At 55.8% G+C, this 16,669-nt stretch overlaps 2 protein-coding genes across 29 annotated transcripts in view; one reads left to right on the forward strand and one right to left on the reverse strand.

Moving 5' to 3' along the window:
- Positions 1–5,141, forward strand: part of MAP4 (microtubule associated protein 4) — a 204,113-nt gene extending 198,972 nt beyond the window's left edge. For 20 of the 23 annotated variants that reach the window (XM_038566588.1, XM_038566583.1, XM_038566585.1 and 17 more), the window contains 3 exons: positions 532–644; positions 2,518–2,707; positions 2,846–5,141. In XM_038566588.1, coding sequence (XP_038422516.1) covers positions 532–644; positions 2,518–2,707; positions 2,846–2,853 — 311 coding nt within the window. In that variant the 3' untranslated portion in view covers positions 2,854–5,141. The remainder of the gene's footprint in view (positions 1–531; positions 645–2,517; positions 2,708–2,845) is intronic. The other 3 variants (XM_038566578.1, XM_038566591.1, XM_038566576.1) reach the window with 2 other exon arrangements.
- A 439-nt stretch (positions 5,142–5,580) lies between these two features.
- DHX30 (DExH-box helicase 30) overlaps positions 5,581–16,669 on the reverse strand; it is a 29,411-nt gene continuing 18,322 nt past the window's right edge. For all 6 annotated transcript variants that reach the window (XM_038566603.1, XM_038566601.1, XM_038566600.1 and 3 more), the window contains 16 exons: positions 13,679–13,980; positions 13,060–13,180; positions 12,177–12,326; positions 10,131–10,283; positions 8,800–9,636; positions 8,478–8,553; positions 8,290–8,394; positions 7,851–8,026; positions 7,396–7,602; positions 7,221–7,302; positions 6,954–7,147; positions 6,699–6,858; positions 6,435–6,592; positions 6,240–6,343; positions 6,018–6,157; positions 5,581–5,907 (listed from right to left, as the gene is read on the reverse strand). In XM_038566603.1, coding sequence (XP_038422531.1) covers positions 5,654–5,907; positions 6,018–6,157; positions 6,240–6,343; positions 6,435–6,592; positions 6,699–6,858; positions 6,954–7,147; positions 7,221–7,302; positions 7,396–7,602; positions 7,851–8,026; positions 8,290–8,394; positions 8,478–8,553; positions 8,800–9,636; positions 10,131–10,283; positions 12,177–12,326; positions 13,060–13,180; positions 13,679–13,980 — 3,219 coding nt within the window. In that variant the 3' untranslated portion in view covers positions 5,581–5,653. The remainder of the gene's footprint in view (positions 5,908–6,017; positions 6,158–6,239; positions 6,344–6,434; positions 6,593–6,698; positions 6,859–6,953; positions 7,148–7,220; positions 7,303–7,395; positions 7,603–7,850; positions 8,027–8,289; positions 8,395–8,477; positions 8,554–8,799; positions 9,637–10,130; positions 10,284–12,176; positions 12,327–13,059; positions 13,181–13,678; positions 13,981–16,669) is intronic.

A 16,669-nucleotide genomic window follows, 5' to 3' on the forward strand; every position in this document is an offset into this window, starting at 1 on the left:
TTCTCACTGCAGTGAAGTTTATTTCAGCAGCTCAGACGACCCTTCATACTCTCTCCTGACAGCTCAACTTCAGGGCAGTCACTCCTCTTTTCCAGCATCAGTTCGAGCAGCTGTGAAACAAGAATCCCGACCCTGACATGGCATTTATTAAAAGGAAGCTGGGGCATCCCGCACCCCCCAGTCAGTCACAGGCAGTTGTTACATTGCCAAGAGAACCTAAGGCAGCACAGTCAAGGCACCTTCAGGAGCTTGGTTGGAGGCTGTGCTGTGGGGCTGTGGTGGAGTGAGGGCAACTTCTCTGTGGAGATGCTCCCGCTGGCCAGGTGCAGGTTGTCAGCCTGCCTTTGAGAAGATGAGCCGTGTGTGACAAGCATGTGCACTGTCCTTCCCTCCTTTGTCCTCACAGCCATTGGGAGCGGATCACATTTTCCCTGTTTCTGGACCCAGCTCATAGCAAGTCCTTGACCAAGCTAGGATTCCTGTTCCGGCCTCCTGGCTTTGCCTGTGTGACTGGTGGCTTTTTGGTTCCAGGTGGAGGAGACGTCAAGATTGAAAGTCAGAAGTTGAACTTCAAGGAGAAGGCCCAGGCGAAGGTGGGCTCCCTCGATAATGTGGGCCACCTGCCTGCAGGAGGTGCCGTGAAGGTAGTGAGGGGGCAGCAGGGGAGGGAAGGATGGAGGGGGACACAGCCGGGGTGGGGGCGCAGGGTGGGGATGCTGTGCAGCTAGAGTCTGGGTCCCAGCAGCTAGGCACCTGTCACCGCCCCTCAGTATGGTCAGGAGTCCTGTTTCCCCCACACTGTTGTGTTTTCCCTGTGTTCATCATCAGTTCTGAGTGAGGCAGGAGAGGTGAAGAGGTCCCGGCCCAGCTGTCTCTGCCTTGTGTAGCTGGAGACCGTATCTCTCCCGAGAGCCATGGCCTTCCTTACTTTTCTGAGCCCATCTCCCCCATTTCCAAACGGGCTGTGGCCTAGGGCACAGATCCTCCACAGAGTGGGTGGTCTACATGGCACAGTTCTCCCCAGCTACCTCATGAGAGGGCATGTGGGGGTGGGCTCCGTGCTGGGCCTGGGAGCAACGTAGCACCTTTTCAACTGTCAGGCCTGCCCCAGGCTGGCCTCAGGTGGGCAGGGCTTCTCATCCTCAGGACTGGCTGAGCCTCTCCTGCCTTCCCTCCTTCCTTCCCTCCCTCCCTCCTTCCACAGCACCGCAAGACCCTCTGTGTGCCAAAATGCTGTCTATCCTCTGTTCCTTGTCATTGGGTGGAGGCGGGGGGGCGGAACCAATGGGGACCACCTCTTGCAGGCTCCCAAGCAGGAGGAAAGCCTGCAGCTAGCTGCTCAGGGGAAGGTGAGCAAGGGGGAGGGCAAGGAGCAGCTGTGGGGGGCCTTCCCTCCTGCATCTGACGCCCGGTGCAGGCCTAGCCTGGCCCAGCCTCCGTCCCATCTGCTGTCAGCGCTCCCGTTCAAGGCCTGACTAGCTTCTATGAATATTTGGGGTCCTGGTCCTCCTCCGTCACAGGCTCGTGGCTCATGGCTCCGTGCCTTGTGAGGAGCCCGGCCCTAGTCCATCCTCGAGGGGCACTAGCTCGGATGTGTCACTTATCCAAGGCCACATGGCGAGTACCCACAGACCAGGGTTTACACCTGGGTTTTCTGCCCCCAAGTCTTGTGTTCTTTTCTTTTTATTCACATCACCCTCCTTTCTTTATTATTTCTGAAATTGTTTTTCTAATACAGAGGCCCATCTCCTTCACTGTTCTGACTAGAGAGCACTGTAAAGTCTTCATTGTCACCTTTTGGGCATGCTGGGGCCCGGGTGTTCCAGCTCTCTCCAGTGGCCTCCCACTGGCCTTCCCTCTTCTGCTTTTCTCACACTGAGTGTTCGTTGTCTGCCCCCTCCTCCTGGGAAGCCCTGCAAGCCCCGAAGTTCCACTAGGTCACACCTCCCTGGACACCTTCCTCCCTCCCCTGTGTCCCCAGCACAGAAGGAGGCCTCAGTGTCAGGTGGGAGCCGTCTGGGGTTCACTGGGTCGGAGGTGGCAGGCTGCACCCCTCCCAACTGACTTCAAGCTTCCAGAGCTCCCCAGTGGACCTACAGCACCCCTGCTTCCGAGCCAGTTCCAGCCTCAGTGTCTCCTGATTGCTCCCAGGGTTTTTGCTGCCAGTCTGCTGTCACTGCCAGCTGTTTGGTGTCACCCTTACTGAGAAGCCTGTACCTCTCACCTCTCACCTCTCACCTCAGGAAGCTTCGCCCTTCACAGAGGGGTCTCCCAGAGTGTATCACTAGCTAGGCTGCATGCAGGGGGCACAGAGCCTGTGTTCTTCATTTGTGCCAGGCCTCCCGGGAGTGGGGAGCAGGGAGGACCTGGCCCAGATTCTTCAGACCACTGTACCTTAATCCAGTTGGGGGGGGTGGGGAGTAGGGAAGGGGCTGTGTGTAAACCCACCACCACCATCAACCATCCCACCTCCTCCCCGACTGACCCTGCACTGTCTCCCCCACTGTTTCATTGTAGACTGAGGGCGGTGGCAGCGAGGCCCCTCCGTGCCCGGGCCCCCCCGCTGGGGAGGAGCCAGCCATCCCCGAGGCAGCGCCCGAAGCTGGCGCCCCCACTTCAGCCAGTGGCCTCAGTAGCCACCCCACCCTGGCAGGGGGTGGTGACCAAAGGGAGGCCCAGACCTTGGACAGCCAGATCCAGGAGACAAGTAAGTGGCTGGGCTTGGCCTGAGGGCCAGCCGGGGGCCCTGCCACTGGCTGCAAATTGAAACTCCTTTTTTTTTTTTTTTTTTTTTTTTGACTAGAGTGTGGCCTAAATTTTAACCAAGCAACCTTTTATTTTCCAGGCATCTAATGATGACATTCTGGTCTCGTCTTCCGTCCCCTGTGTTCCCCCTCTTGTGTCCCTCGTGACCCTCTCCCTTCCCTCCTCCCGTGTCACTGCAGATTGAGACCTACAGGCTGACGTTCCGGGCAAATGCCAGGGCCCGCACCGACCACGGGGCTGACATTGTCTCCCGCCCCCCCCACCTCCCTGGCGGCCCCAGCGCAGGCACCCGGGCTCTTGGCTCCCTGTCCCGGGCTGCTTTCTAGACCCCACATGGCTTGGGTGCTGGGCTGCCCTCCAGGCCCCGTGCCCTTCCCCCACCTCGCTCACCCAGGGCAGCCACAGGCCCACCCCAGACCTCCTCTCCTCCCTGCCCTGGGCCTGGCTCCTCGCTTTCTTCCTGTCCCTTCCTGGCGCACTGCTCCGCACACCAGCTTGGGAGGTGAACGAGGTGGGGAGGCCACCTGGGGGTCTTGTGGGATCTAGGAGAGGGGAACTGGATTCCAACCTCCTCTTTGGGTTTTTCGGACCAAACCCAAGAGACACTGACATAGCTGTCCTCCTCACTGGGCCCACCCGGAGGGAAGAATGGAATTGGATGGCCATGTGGTGGCCAGGTGCGGACTGCATCTCTCAGAACCCGCGAAGCCCCTGCCTCTCCCTTTCATCCCTCGGTGCTGCCCACCGTGCAGGTGGGGCCAAGCGCGTCTCACCCTGCCCCAAGTTAGCTAGGGGTCAGTCCTGCCTGTCCCTGCTGCTTCCCATACCTGCCTAGCTGCTGTCACACTTCTCTTTTCTTGTTTTATCCTTTTTTTTCTTTTTTTTTTTTTAATAACCTAAAAACTGGTAGAGGAGTTTTGCAGGTTGAAGCCATGTCTAAATGAAAGTCCTCAGTAGGTGTTAAAGGAAACAGGGAGGGGAGGTCCTGAAGCCTCCTGCCAGGGGGTCAGGCGTCAGGGGCTGCCCTGGCCTGGGTGGCTGGGGGCCCGGGAGGCGTGGACGGGGCAGGTGAGGTGCAGGGGCTGTGGCCTGATGAGCAGGTGGGGCACACTAGCGGCTGGGCAGAGTGTGGACTGGTTGTTCTGGTATTTTGTGTGTATGCTGCTTTTCTTTTCTAACCAAGAGGCTGGTTTTGGCATCTCTGTCTCATTCCCTGGGATCTAGTGGGAGGTACAAGTTCGGGGCTGGAGAAACAGGGAAGGGCTATGGAGGTCAAAGTCCTCCAGGCTTGCAGGCCTAGGACACCAGAGCCCTCAGTTACCGGTGAGCCCAAGCTGTCCAGAGCTCAACATGGGTGATTGGGAATCAGGTATGGAAATTGAAAAAGGCATGAGATAGGCCATCTCCCCGCCCCTTACAGCCTGACTGGGGATGGGGGAGAGGTGGGGCCAGCCTGTGGAGGAATGTCCCAGCTAGGCCCGCTCTTGGGATGGCTGCAATGATGAGAAATCCCGGGAATTGTATTGACATGAAGATTCTTATTGCACTTGTATTTTTTTTTTTTGTATTAAAGTTTGCATGGTTTCTAATAAAGGATTAAAATGTAACAGTTTGTAGTGAAATGGCCGGGGAGTCTCTGAGGGCTTCTCCTCTGGAAGAGCATTTTCTGCAGTGCAGACTTGCCCCTGAGGAGGCCGCCAGCCTTGGCCCCTCGCCCTCCCCGCCATCACTCTGGCTGTCTCTCTCGGAGCCGAGAAGTTAGAGGTCCTTGACCTAGGTTCAGATGGCATCTCCACGGATTGGGAGGTCATCTGGGCCAGTAGGTTCTCCCGCTTCAGAGGTAGCGTTTTCCTTGGGGAGGTTTGACACCACATCCCCAGCTCCCTGAGCACAGACTACAGGGATCTTGTGGACAAAGCGTTCCCCAAGCCAAAGACTGCAGAATGGTTTGTGCCAATGACATCAGGGCAGCACCCATGTTTTGTCAGCAGGAAGAAGCAGTAGACTGTGCAGGGCCTGGAGGTACCTATGCCCTTCTTGTCCCAGTCCCACAGAGGTAGAGGTTGACAGATGGCTCTTAGTCCAAGGGTAGGGGTGAGAGGTGACCCTTACAGAACAGAACACTAAGTGGGCTGGAACAGTCATTGTTGTGAGGGGCTGTCTGGTCCCAGCTCCCCTGTGTCCCCCAAGCCAGAGAAGTGAAGGCTGCCTGCCAGCGAGGAACCAGAGCCCGCGTGCTATGTACTACCTGCAGCCACTTGGGGGTGCAACGTTTCTGTACTTCCAGTTTGCTTATGGCTCAGCCATTGCCTCTGTCAATCTGTGATTCTGTTGTACCCATTTCAAGAGTAAATAAAGCTCGTGATGTCCCACCACACAGGCCCCGTCCGTATCTTCTGTATATCCTGGCTTGTCTCCACCCCCTAGCTCATCCCCTCTGAGACATCAAGGGACTGATGTGCACCACAATCCTGATGACCCTCTGGGAACTGTGGATGTGACAAAGGGGAGTCCCCACTCGTGACAGGGCTGCCATATAACCCGAGGCTGGTTAAGGCTCAAGTGGCCTTCCTCAGCTGCCTGTAGAACTCCTCCCCTGGTTCCACTTGGAGCTGGGAGGTGGCAGCCAGCTTCAATGAGCACACATCGCGAACCACTGGCCGGGAGAGGGAGGCCCGGGCAAGCCCATGCTCCACACTTGCTGTCCTGGCTTGGAAGCACAGGGCCCACCCCGGGGCGGGCTTTAGGCCCCTTGAGAAGCAGGAGTGTGGGTGCTGGGGCCCCAAGAGAGGAGCCCCCAGCGGAGAGCGATGCTCACAAGGGATAAATAGAACTTTATTTTAAATAAACATTTGCACTCTGTACACAGCCCCAGCAGACATAGGGCTCAGTCATCAGCTGTCTTGCGCACGTCAAAGCTGCCACAGGGCCCACGCAGCAGCTCCGCCAGCAGGGCCAGCAGCTGCCCATGCTCCTGCTGCACGCCAGGTGGCAGAGCGGCCAGCTCGCTGCGCAGGCTCCGCTCCACCATGCGGCCCAGGGCCCGGCGCAGCTCCCTCAGCAGCCGCACGGTGCGGGAGTCGCCCTCCAGCCTCAGCAGGTCGCTGTCACTCAGTGAGATGGTGGCCCGGCGCCCATCATCTGGGAGAGGGAGGAAGAGGCAGCAGAGAGCCAAGTGAGGCCAGCCCCCAAGGATACGGGCTAGCCTCCACGGCAGCAGGGTGGGGAGTGTGCAAGTACCCAGTACCCACCACGGATGTGGACATCTCCGTCGGTCAGCAGCAGCACGGCCAATGGGTGAACCTGGGAGGAGTCCCGGACGAAGACACTGCCATTGGACTTGACAGCCATGAAATACGTCAGCCATCGGCTCCGGAGCCGCGTGGCCTCCCTGGGGAATAGAGGGTGGGGTGAGCCCACCCTTCTGGACCAGGCCAGCCCAGCCACTCCTCTGCGCCCCACCTGCCTCCCACCTGTTAATGGTCGACTTGTGCAGCAAGATGTTGCCTGATTTGGTCCTGTAAGTGACGCTGTTAGGCTTGAACTTGCCCTGCCGGGTCACCTTGCCCTGCCTCACCTATGAGGGTAAAAAGAGATGGGCGGGCTGAGTGAAGAGCTGGGGGTGGAAGGGGGGCTGGGGGCAGCCAGGCCCTCCCTGGAGGCAGCACCTGGATGAGGTTGGGGTAGAGGCCTGCCATGAGCACGCCCTTCACCAGCTCCTCCTCTTCGCTGTACTCGTTGCACTGGGCAGAGGCCAGGGTGCAGTCTGAGGGCTTCCCCACCAGGAAAGCCTCGTAAATGTTCTCTGAGAACTGCTTGATGAGTCCTGGGAAGGTGAAGGCGGGCTAAGCCACAAGGCTGGGGACCCACAAGCTGGGCCTTGGCCCAGTGCGGCAGAGGGCGGTTGGTGGAGGCCGGGGCATCCCACTGACCGTGGATGAAGCGCAGGCTGGGTGCATAGAGCAGGTTCTCTTCCAGATAGTTCTCACGGGAGCTGCGGTCCTGCCAGCGCAGCACCTCCTCCCAGCCGGCTACAGCACGCACAAAGGCCAGGTGGTCACTCCCACTGTCGTGGCTCAACAGTGCCTTCACCTGGGAGGGAGTAGGAGGGGGTGCCAGGGTCACAGGCTGAGAGGGCCAGGGGTAGCTGCTTCAGGACCCAGGGTGGGGGAGGGGCTGGGGCTGACCTTATCCACTTCCGCCCGGTTCTGCAGGCTACTGCTGAAGGGGTCCCGGGTGAGGCAGGAAACAACCACCAGCAGCGGGTGCAGGCAGCGGAAGATGGCGGCCAGCACTATGGCCTTGGCCAGCCGGGGGTCGGTGGAGATGTGGGCCAGGCGCTGCCCCAGGGTGGTCAGGTACTCCCGCTGGTCCAGCACTCCTGCAACAGCTCAGCTGTCAGTCTCCCTTGAGAGCCGACGAGCAGCAGCCCGGCCCTGCCCCGCCCCACTCACCGATCTCCTGGAGCAAGATCACAGCCTCATCCACTGCCTTAATGTTCGGACTGTCCACGGCCTTGGAAAGGAACTCCACCGCCTATAGCAAGAACCAGCCAGACCCACCATGAGCCCCGCATCCCGCCCGTCCCTAACCAAGCCCAGCCCTTGCCCAGCCCCGCCTCTGGCGCACCGTCTTCTCAGGCATGTGGATCTTGGCTTGTAGCACCAGGTTCTCCAGGGGAGTGCGGAGAATCTCCGGCACTTGGAAAGGGACCATTTTCTCCAGCCGGCTCCGTGGGAATAGGTGGTAAGCAAAGCCTGACTGGCAGCGGCCCGCCCGGCCCCGGCGCTGGATCACGTTAGCTCGGGACACCCACACGGTCTCCAGGCAGGACACCTGAGGGAGGGGGCGGGTAAGTGGCCGTGCCGATGCCAACAGGCCTTCCTTGGTGCTCCCCCTCGCTGGCCTTCGCCTCACTCAACCCCTCAACACTCCCCGCCCCCACAACAGGGACACCGAGAGCCCACGAATATGGCCTTCTCCAGACACACAGGGCTGGGCCGAGGCAGATCTGGGCTACGGGCCACCTCGGAATGTGTAGCTCTTCCCCCAGGGGCCGGCTGGGCTTAGGAGAGGGGTGCCACCTTGGTCTTCAGATCATAGCGCTCCTCTTTGTGCAGACCACTGTCCACCACGTGCACGATGTCATTGACCGTGATCGACGTCTCCGCGATGTTGGTGGCCAAGACAATCTTGCGTACCCCAACTGGCGGCTGCTGGAATATGGCCTTCTGGTCCATCATGGGGATGTTGGAGTGCACTGGTGGGTGGCAAGAACATGCCAGTTATGGGCACTGCTCCTGCTCCCTGTGATGAGCGCACAGGGCAAGGATTTGGACCCCATCTTGATGAAACTGAGGCCCAGATCAAAACTATGCCTGGGAAAGGTGGAAAAGCCAGCACAAGTAGGGCAGCCTGGTCAGAAATCCAGGCACCTTGAGTCCCAACTGGCTGAGTCCCCAGGCCAGAGGGCAGGACTGGTGTCCAGGGGCCGTCACGCCTCACTTGCACCCATGCTCTCACCTGGCAGGATGAGGTACTTGCTCTCGTGCATGCCCAGGGCCTCCTGGAGGCGTTGCTGCACTCCTTTGATCTCCTGCCAACCAGGCAGGAAGCAGAGGATCCCACCTGTAAAGGGGCCCTACAGGCATGAGCTGTCACTCTCGGCAGGTGGAGGTCGGGGGGCAAAGGGCAGAGGGGAAAGCACCCACCTGGTTCCCCTCGGGCATCGATGTGCAGAACCAGATCAGTCACGAGGTCCAAATCCAGTGCACACTCATCCTCAGACTGAGGGGTGGGGTGGGGGTGGGGGGGGAAGAGGCCACAGTCACAGCCCCAGGGCAAGGCACTCAACAAGTCACCCCCAACCCTCATCAAACCCTTGCCCAGAAGCCATGGTTTCCTGTTTCTATCCCAGAAACTGAGGCTTGGCAGCATGAACTCACCCTAGGCCACTGCACCAAAGGGACAGGGAGGAGGGAAACCCAGAAGGGGGCTGGGGGGTGGGGGGGGACAGCGAGCAGGTGCCCTCACCTCGTGGTGCCGATGCCGGTGTGGGTACTGGTGCTTGCCCAGCTTGGCCAGGATGTCCTCCAAGTAGTGCTCCTTGACCGGGTACATGAAGCCCGGCACCTTGATGACAGGGCAGCCACCAAAGTAGCGGGAGAAGCGCTCGTTATCACCTGTGGCACTCATGAGCACCAGCCGCAGGGCTGGGTTGAGCCGCTGCAGGCCCTTGAGCAGAATCAGCAGGAAGTCTGTATTCACGTCCCGCTCGTGGACCTCATCCACGATGACATGGCTCACACCCTCCAGGCTGGGGTTGCTCTGCAGCTTCCGCAGCAGGATGCCCACGGTGCAGAAGAGCAGGGCCCCGCCACGGGCCGGGGGCTTGCTCTCCAGCCGTACCTGGAAGCCCACATTCCGGCGCAAAGAGGGGCCCAGTTCGTGGCTGACCCGCTGTGCCACGGACACGGCGGAGATGCGGCGTGGCTGAGTGATAATTACATTGCAGCGGGCGCCACGGCCCTCGCTCACATAACGCTCCAGCAGTAGCTGGGGGATGCGTGTGGTCTTTCCGCAGCCCGTGTCCCCAGAGATGACCACCACCGGGTGCTGCTCGATGGCATTGAGGATGGTGTCCCGATGTGGGTCCACAGGGAGCTGGGGAGCCTCCTGCCAGACTGGCCCTCGCCGCCGCCACAGCTCCAGCAAGTTCTGGCTCAGACGTACTTCCTCTGCTTCTGACAGAGGCACGTAGGGCTTGCCTGTAATAGGGTCACTCAGGGGCCCCGAGTCCTTGCCCAAGGGCAAGATGTCATCACTCTGCAGCCGGAGCTCTGGGGAGATCCATGAACTGTCCACAGGGTACTGGGGGATGGGAGAAGGAAGCAAAACGGTGAAAGACAGATACCTTCTTCCTCATTCACTCGTGAGCCCCTCCACACACTTCTCCTGGGCCAGGTGCCGAGGCCCAGCGCGCCAGCAGGGGGACTGCCTCAGGACTCTCTTGGGCGGGATCCCTGGGTGGCGCAGCGGTTTGGCGCCTGCCTTTGGCCCAGGGCGCGATCCTGGAGACCCGGGATCGAATCCCATGTCAGGCTCCCGGTGCATGGAGCCTGCTTCTCCCTCTGCCTATGTCTCTGCCTCTCTCTCTCTCTGTGACTATCATAAATAAAAAATAATTATTAAAAAAAAAAAGGACTCTCTTAGGCAACACTGGGTGGCTCAGGGCAAGGGCACTCCCAGGCTCCAACGTTGGGGAAAACACGTAGCTACTACTGCCTGCTGCACATAGAGGCTTTCAGTCAGAGAAGACGGAGGTGGGCGGGGGGACTAGGAAGGGGTTCTCTTGGTTCTCTTACATGGTTCAGGAAGGTTTCTATCTTTCGGAGGATGGGCTCAGGCACCTGGATGGTACACGGCCGGCGCTGGGTCTCACCCAGCTCACGCAAGGAGGCCAGGTTATACATGGCATGGGTAAGCGGCTCGTTGTTGCGGTCCACCAGGCCCAGGCTCTGCGGAGACACGTACAGCTTGATCTGTCCCTCTGCCTCCCCACAACCGGCCTGGGCAGACTCGCGGCTTGAGAGAAATCATGCAGAGCAACAACCTCTTTCTAGAGATTTTAGTCTTTGGCAGACATTGTACACAGGAAAGTAATTAGGAAGGAAAATATAAATCTCCACCCCTGTCCCGCTATTTAAACTAGTTAAAAACAATTCAAGAGAAACAGTATTTGCCATGTCAAAAACCTGAGTGATACCCCTCAGAAACCTCTCCTTGAGCAACCGGGCCCCCGTAACAGCCAAATCTTGCCTCTATGAATTCCCAGCACGGACCTCCAAGCCAGATGGGCCAGGCCCTTCGTGACCCCATCACCACCTCACAGCACCTCCACTTTCACTGCCTCTCCCAAGCACACCCCACCCCTGCAACCTTTCCAGTCTGGCTGCTACCCCACCCCGTCTCCACATGGCACCCGTTCTACCTGTGACCCCATCATACAAATGTAGGTGCAATTTCTTAGCAATGTCTGTCCACATAACTCGACAGACACTGCCTCTTCTTTCCCTACATGTCCAAAGTCACCCAGGCAGGTGTGGAGAACCGCTCTTTCTTCCCTCATCTTGTGTTCCTGTCCCTGTACTATCAGGATTTTGCTCGCCCTCTCCAGCTCAAACACTCCTTCTTTCAAGAAGACCGCCCACAAGGGGCTGACCTCCAGGGCAAAGACTAGCCCCTGGACCACAGGAGGTGCCAACACAGCCACCCTGCTCCAGGTAAGGCCTCCACCTTTGCCAGGCCTCAGAGTTCACCTGTGGCCCCTGACAGGCGGCCAGCCAGCTGCTCTGAGCTGCTGCCACCTGGGAGCTGGCTCCTTCCAAGTCAGGATTTGCCTATGCTGTGCGGCTCCTGATCACCAGCGCCTGTCTATCAAGCTAAAATTCAGACTTCTGCGAAGTTCCACCAATGAGCCCTAGTTCTGCCCTCCAGAGTCACAGGTACCTGCACCTCTCCCTCTTCTTGTTTAAAAGATTTTATTCATTCATTTATATTCATTTAGAGTGAGAGAGCACACACATGCAAGCGGAGGGAGGCGCAGAGAGACAGAATATCAAGCAGACTCCCAGCTGAGTGCAGAACCCTGACAGGGGCTCCATCTCACGACCCCGAGATCTTGACCTGAGCTGAAACCAAGAGTCGCTTAGCCAACTGTGCCACCCAGATGCCCTGATCCCTCTTCTATCCTCTAGGCTCTTGTTACCTCTTACCATCAACTGTGTCTAAAATGGCGTTCCCAGAGCTAACCACACACCAGATATATCTGACCAGAGCAAAAAGCAGGGCCTCTCCGCCCTCTTGCTCTGCAAACTAAACCTGTACTGATGTGGGTTGATCCCCTACTTCTCAGCAGCCACAGCCATGCTGGCTCCCACTGCTGGGCACAGCCAACCTCCAAAGCCTCTTCAAGGGCACTGCCTTACCTTGGGGTTCATGGAATCTCCAATCTCCATCCCACATAATGCCTTATTCGTTTTATCCACAATGGCCATATAATCCAGATCTTTCTAGACACCCACTCTGCCACTCAGCACAGCCACCACTCCCCACCAGATTTGTGCCATTCACATTAACAGGCATGGCCCCTCCTGGCTTCACCTGGGTTCTGGCAACACCGAAAAGGCTAAGCTCACAGGCAAAGCACCTTCAGAGAGAGAGTGAAGAAATGGAAATGGAAATGGCAGCCCACGGCCTGACAAGCAAGGCCTAGACACCAGATGCTTTTGTGCTCAGGCCAAAGGTCTGCTGTGGTGGATTTCATTTCCTGGAGAACAGGACCGATTCACCAAGGGTAAGGGAGTTCAGAGACCTCCCACACATCACACCAGGGATCCTACCCAACTCACCTTCAATTTCTTGCAGGCCAGGGCTGCCGCCTTATTCTCAGCCTCTGCTTTGCGGCGCCCTTTGGCGACAAAGGTCATGGGACAGGGCCAGAGCAGAGTGAGGGTGGACAACTTGGTCTTGGTGCCCACAGTATGGAACTGCATGAGGTTCTACATGGAAGGCAAGAGAGATGGCTATAGAGAGGCAGTAAATGCAGTTCTCAGAGTGCTGAGGAACCCAGCGATGGAATCAACCCCCATCTCAGCAGGTGCCAAACAATGGCCACGTGAGATTACCACTGGCCAGCAGAAGCAAGCCACAATAGGGCCACAGCTCCCTAGGGCAGGGCTGGCTTCTCTGGCAGTCTGGTGGTTTCACAGCAGAAGACAGACAGTGTCTGGGCCATGCCGCCACCTATCCTCCTGGCCCACTGTGCTCTCAGCACCCTTTGAAGCAAACAGGTATGGTGGCAGCTGTGGGTCATACCTGTCAGTGCGAGCCAAAACCAGGCCCATTCTGGAGGTGCATAAAGGTCTTAGCCCTGGGGCAAACTGTGTTTATGGAAGCCCTAAACCTGGTCACAGACATGACATTCACACCTCAGCAGGACAGCACCTCCCCCACCATACTCCTGCCAGTTGCCCCTGACCAAACTTGGGTTTCCCGCTCCCACCAGCCCACCCCCAGAGTGCCCTCAGCAACTTCCATTCAGTCCTGGCTGCTTCACCCTCTTCACACTCCAAGGGCCTCAAGGCCCCTGCCTGGCCTAGGTGCAAGCTGAGGGTACAGGTAACCTCAGCCTTCTCACACACTTGTAGCTTCCCTCCTATCTGGTCCCAGGGAGGAGCAGACATAACCAAGCCAGCTCCCCACCCACACACACTTCTAGGAGACCCAACTCACCTTTGCTGTGGAGGATGATGTTGCTATCTGAATCACTTTGGCCAGAAGGTTCTTGGGAAGTGGAAACTGGGTCAGAGCCCTAATAGCACTGTCGTCGTCTGTCATTTCAAAGGAACCCCCCCTGGGAGGACCAAAAGTTCAGATGAAACAGCTCTATCTCTTCATGGGCCAATTTCACCTCAGGCTCTGAGGCCAAGGGCATTAAGACACTGCAGTGGTGCAGCAGGCAGCAAGAGGCATGAAAAAGATGGCAGGCCAGGCATCTTCGCATGGCCTCTGATCCTCTCAGACACACAGCATGATTGATGCTCCCTCCGTTCCCCCCCAAACAGATAACTGAGGGCAGAGGCCCAGGGGCAAGCAGAGCAATGGCTGGGCCTTAGAGGGACCCAAGTGTGACCTGGAGGGAGGGTCCTTGCTGCTGTTTTGCAGAAGCCCAGCCACACAGAGAAGACCACTCTCCCCCAAAACGGCAGACATACCCATATGACTAACGGGACACGCGGGCTGCGAGGCTGGACAGGGGCCCTCCCTCTTCAGAGAAGGCTCTCAGGGAATATCACCCATCCCCGTGTCAAGGTGCAGCCAGCTTTCCTGCATCCCCCACGTCCAGCTGTACCTCGAGTCCCTGAGTGAGGTGTGGGAGTCCTGCTGGGTCATGGACAGGAAGTCGGTGACATCAATGGTCCCCTCCTCCAGCTCTTCCTCCTCATCCTCCTCTTCCTCCCGGCCCAAGGAGCGGGACAGACCCCCAGGTCCCCCTGGCCGGATGCTCTCAGGGTTCAGCTGCCGCCAGGAAGTAGGTGGCATGGTGGGTTCTGGGCGCCACCAGCTGTCAGCCGGAGAGCCAAAGCGATCAGCTAGCACGCGGTATTTGGCTGCATCAAACAGCTCATTTCGGGGACCCAGCAGGCCCCAGCCCTGGAGAGGAAAGGAGTGTTATGAGGATCCATCCTCACACCTCAATCTGCCCAGAACCTGCCCTCTTACACTGTAAGTCCCCTTGCAGGAGCCGTACCTCTCTGTACCTGTCTGCCCACTCCAGCCCCCAGTCCTGAACTGGGCATCAAAAGGGCATTTAAAATATCTAGCTCTGACACATGAAAATGACAAGGTAAACCTTTAAACCTAATAGAAAAAAAAAAAAAAAAAAAAAAAAAACTCCACAGGCAATGGGAAACCTGATGCATTCACAGAGTGATCTAGAAGCTTCAGTGTATATAGCAGTTAGGAGAAATGGAGAGCCCACAACACAAAACAGATTTGTCTCTGGTCTAACCTAAGAATCCTATGCTGAGAACATACTCTGGAAATAACCTGGGATGCTTTTAAAGCTTTTAAAGCCATTTACATAGGGACACCAGGGTGGCTCAGCGGTTCAGTGCCTGCCTTTGGCTCAGGATGTGATCCCGGAGTTCCGGGATCGAGTCCTGCGTCGGGCCTCTGCATGGAGCCTGCTTCTCCTTTCTCTGCCTATGTCTCTGCCTCTTTCTGTATCTCTCATGAATAAATAAAATCTTAAAAAAAATAAAAAGAAAAACATTGTATATAAAATATATTATTTTAAAACGTATTATACCTTCATTCTTTTCTAAAGAATACCAAATAAAATGTGTTGAGTCTCTAGCACACACAATGCAACATGCTGGCTACCCTGAACATCATCAGGAGAGACGAGACCTGGTCCCTGCCTTCAAGAAATTCAAAATCAGTGAGGCAGAACTGAAATGCAGATGACCAGAGTCTAAGGAACCACTGAGAAGCCAGATGAACATCATTAACATAATTCCCATCCAATAATAATTCCCACACTTTAAGTGTGGATAAGTGTGGATAAGTGTAGTAAGTGTGGATAAGCTTCGGGCATTTGACACCTCCCTATAATCTGTAGCTGTGTCCTTTCTTTCTTTTTTCCCAAGGGGAAGATGAAGGACCTGAGAGAATGTGCTTTTGGGAGCTGTGAAGAGTTGACAGGACTATTTTCCTCTGACAGTCAGGAACAACAATTGGGGATGTGAAAAGCAAACACTGTCTTTTCCTTTAGTCTGTCCTGAAGCTAATCTGTATAAGATCTACAATTAGGATACAATATTTTACATACTGAAAAAAGACTGTGCAGTTAACACAAACTTAAAATTTTACCTTAAAAAAAAAAGAGAGAGAAAAGATCTTCAACCTCAGTACTCATTAGGGAAATGCCAATCAAAACCAAGAGACCCCACTTCGCACGATTAAGACAGCTACCAAAAAGTGTTGGTACAGATGCAGAGAAATTGGAACCCTCATGCCCCGCTGGTGGGAATGTAAAACATTACAGCCACCGTGGAAAACAATATGGCAACTTCATTAAAAAAATTAAGAAAAGATCAACCATACAATCCAGCAATTCCACTTCTGGGAATTGAACACAGTGTCCCATAGAGATTATTTATACACTCATGTTTATAGCATTATTCACAAGAGCCAAAAAATGGAAACAACCAAAGCGCCCATCAATGCATGAATGAATACAAAAACAGTGGCACATCCATACAACAGAGTATTACTCAGCTTTAAGAAGGAGGGGAATTCTGGCATAAGCTACATGAATGGACCTTGAAGACACTGTGCTAAGTACAATAAGCCAATGACAAAGAGAGAAATACTGTAGGATTCCACTTAGATGAGGATATGAAGTCTCTAGAGGAGTCGGAGACTCCAGAGGAGTCTGTTTCTCTGAGAAACAGGCAGTAGAATGGTGGCTGCCAGGGGCCGATGGGGAGAGAAATGGGAATGGAGATTTGTTGTTTAATGGGTATGGAGTTTCAGTTTTGCGAGGTGAAGAAGTTCTGGAGACTGGCTGCACAGTGCCTAACACTATGCTTAATACTAGTCAACTATTCACTGAAAGACGGTGAAGATAATAAAATTTACATTTTGTGTAACATCACAATTCAACAAATATATAAATCAAAAAGAGGCTATGAGCAGAGCATAGATAGGAACAGAAGAAGGGCCAGGAAGGAACATGACCACAAACTCGCTACACACAGGCCACCTATGAACATCCAGAGAAGAATGTGTCATCCCTCGGTACTACTGACATTTGAATGTCAGCTAATTCTTTGTTCTGGGGGTCTGGCCAGGGCATTGTAGGGCATTTAGAAGCATCCCTGGCATTAGGGCAGTAGCATTCCTTCAGCTGTGGCCAACAAAAACGTCTCCAGATGTTAACCAAACATCCATGGGGGTCAAAATCCACCTCCATCCCCATTGAGATTCCCAGAGGTAGAGCTGCTCTGAAAGATGCAGATTTCTGAGAAATTCAGCAGAGAGGGTGGCTAAACTAGTAAAAGATAAGATTTCCCCAGGGAAAAGGGGATAGAGCACACACAGATGTTATAAGAGGGTGGGAGAGGAAGAAGAGCCTGTGGTGACCCTAACAGGAGGAGAGTGGGGTGTAATCCAGGGGTTGAGGAGAGAGGCTCGAAACATTTGGGTAAAACGAGGCTCAGAAAGGCTGGCCAGCCAAAGTGTTGTTCCAGTCATTCAATAATCACCCAGTGACCACTGCTATCTATTAGGCACTGTGGGGATAAGGCAACCAGCGAGCAGGACAAGGGACACAATA

The sequence above is a fragment of the Canis lupus genome, chromosome 20 (genome assembly GCF_011100685.1).
Source record: "Canis lupus familiaris isolate Mischka breed German Shepherd chromosome 20, alternate assembly UU_Cfam_GSD_1.0, whole genome shotgun sequence".
NCBI lineage: Eukaryota > Metazoa > Chordata > Mammalia > Carnivora > Canidae > Canis > Canis lupus.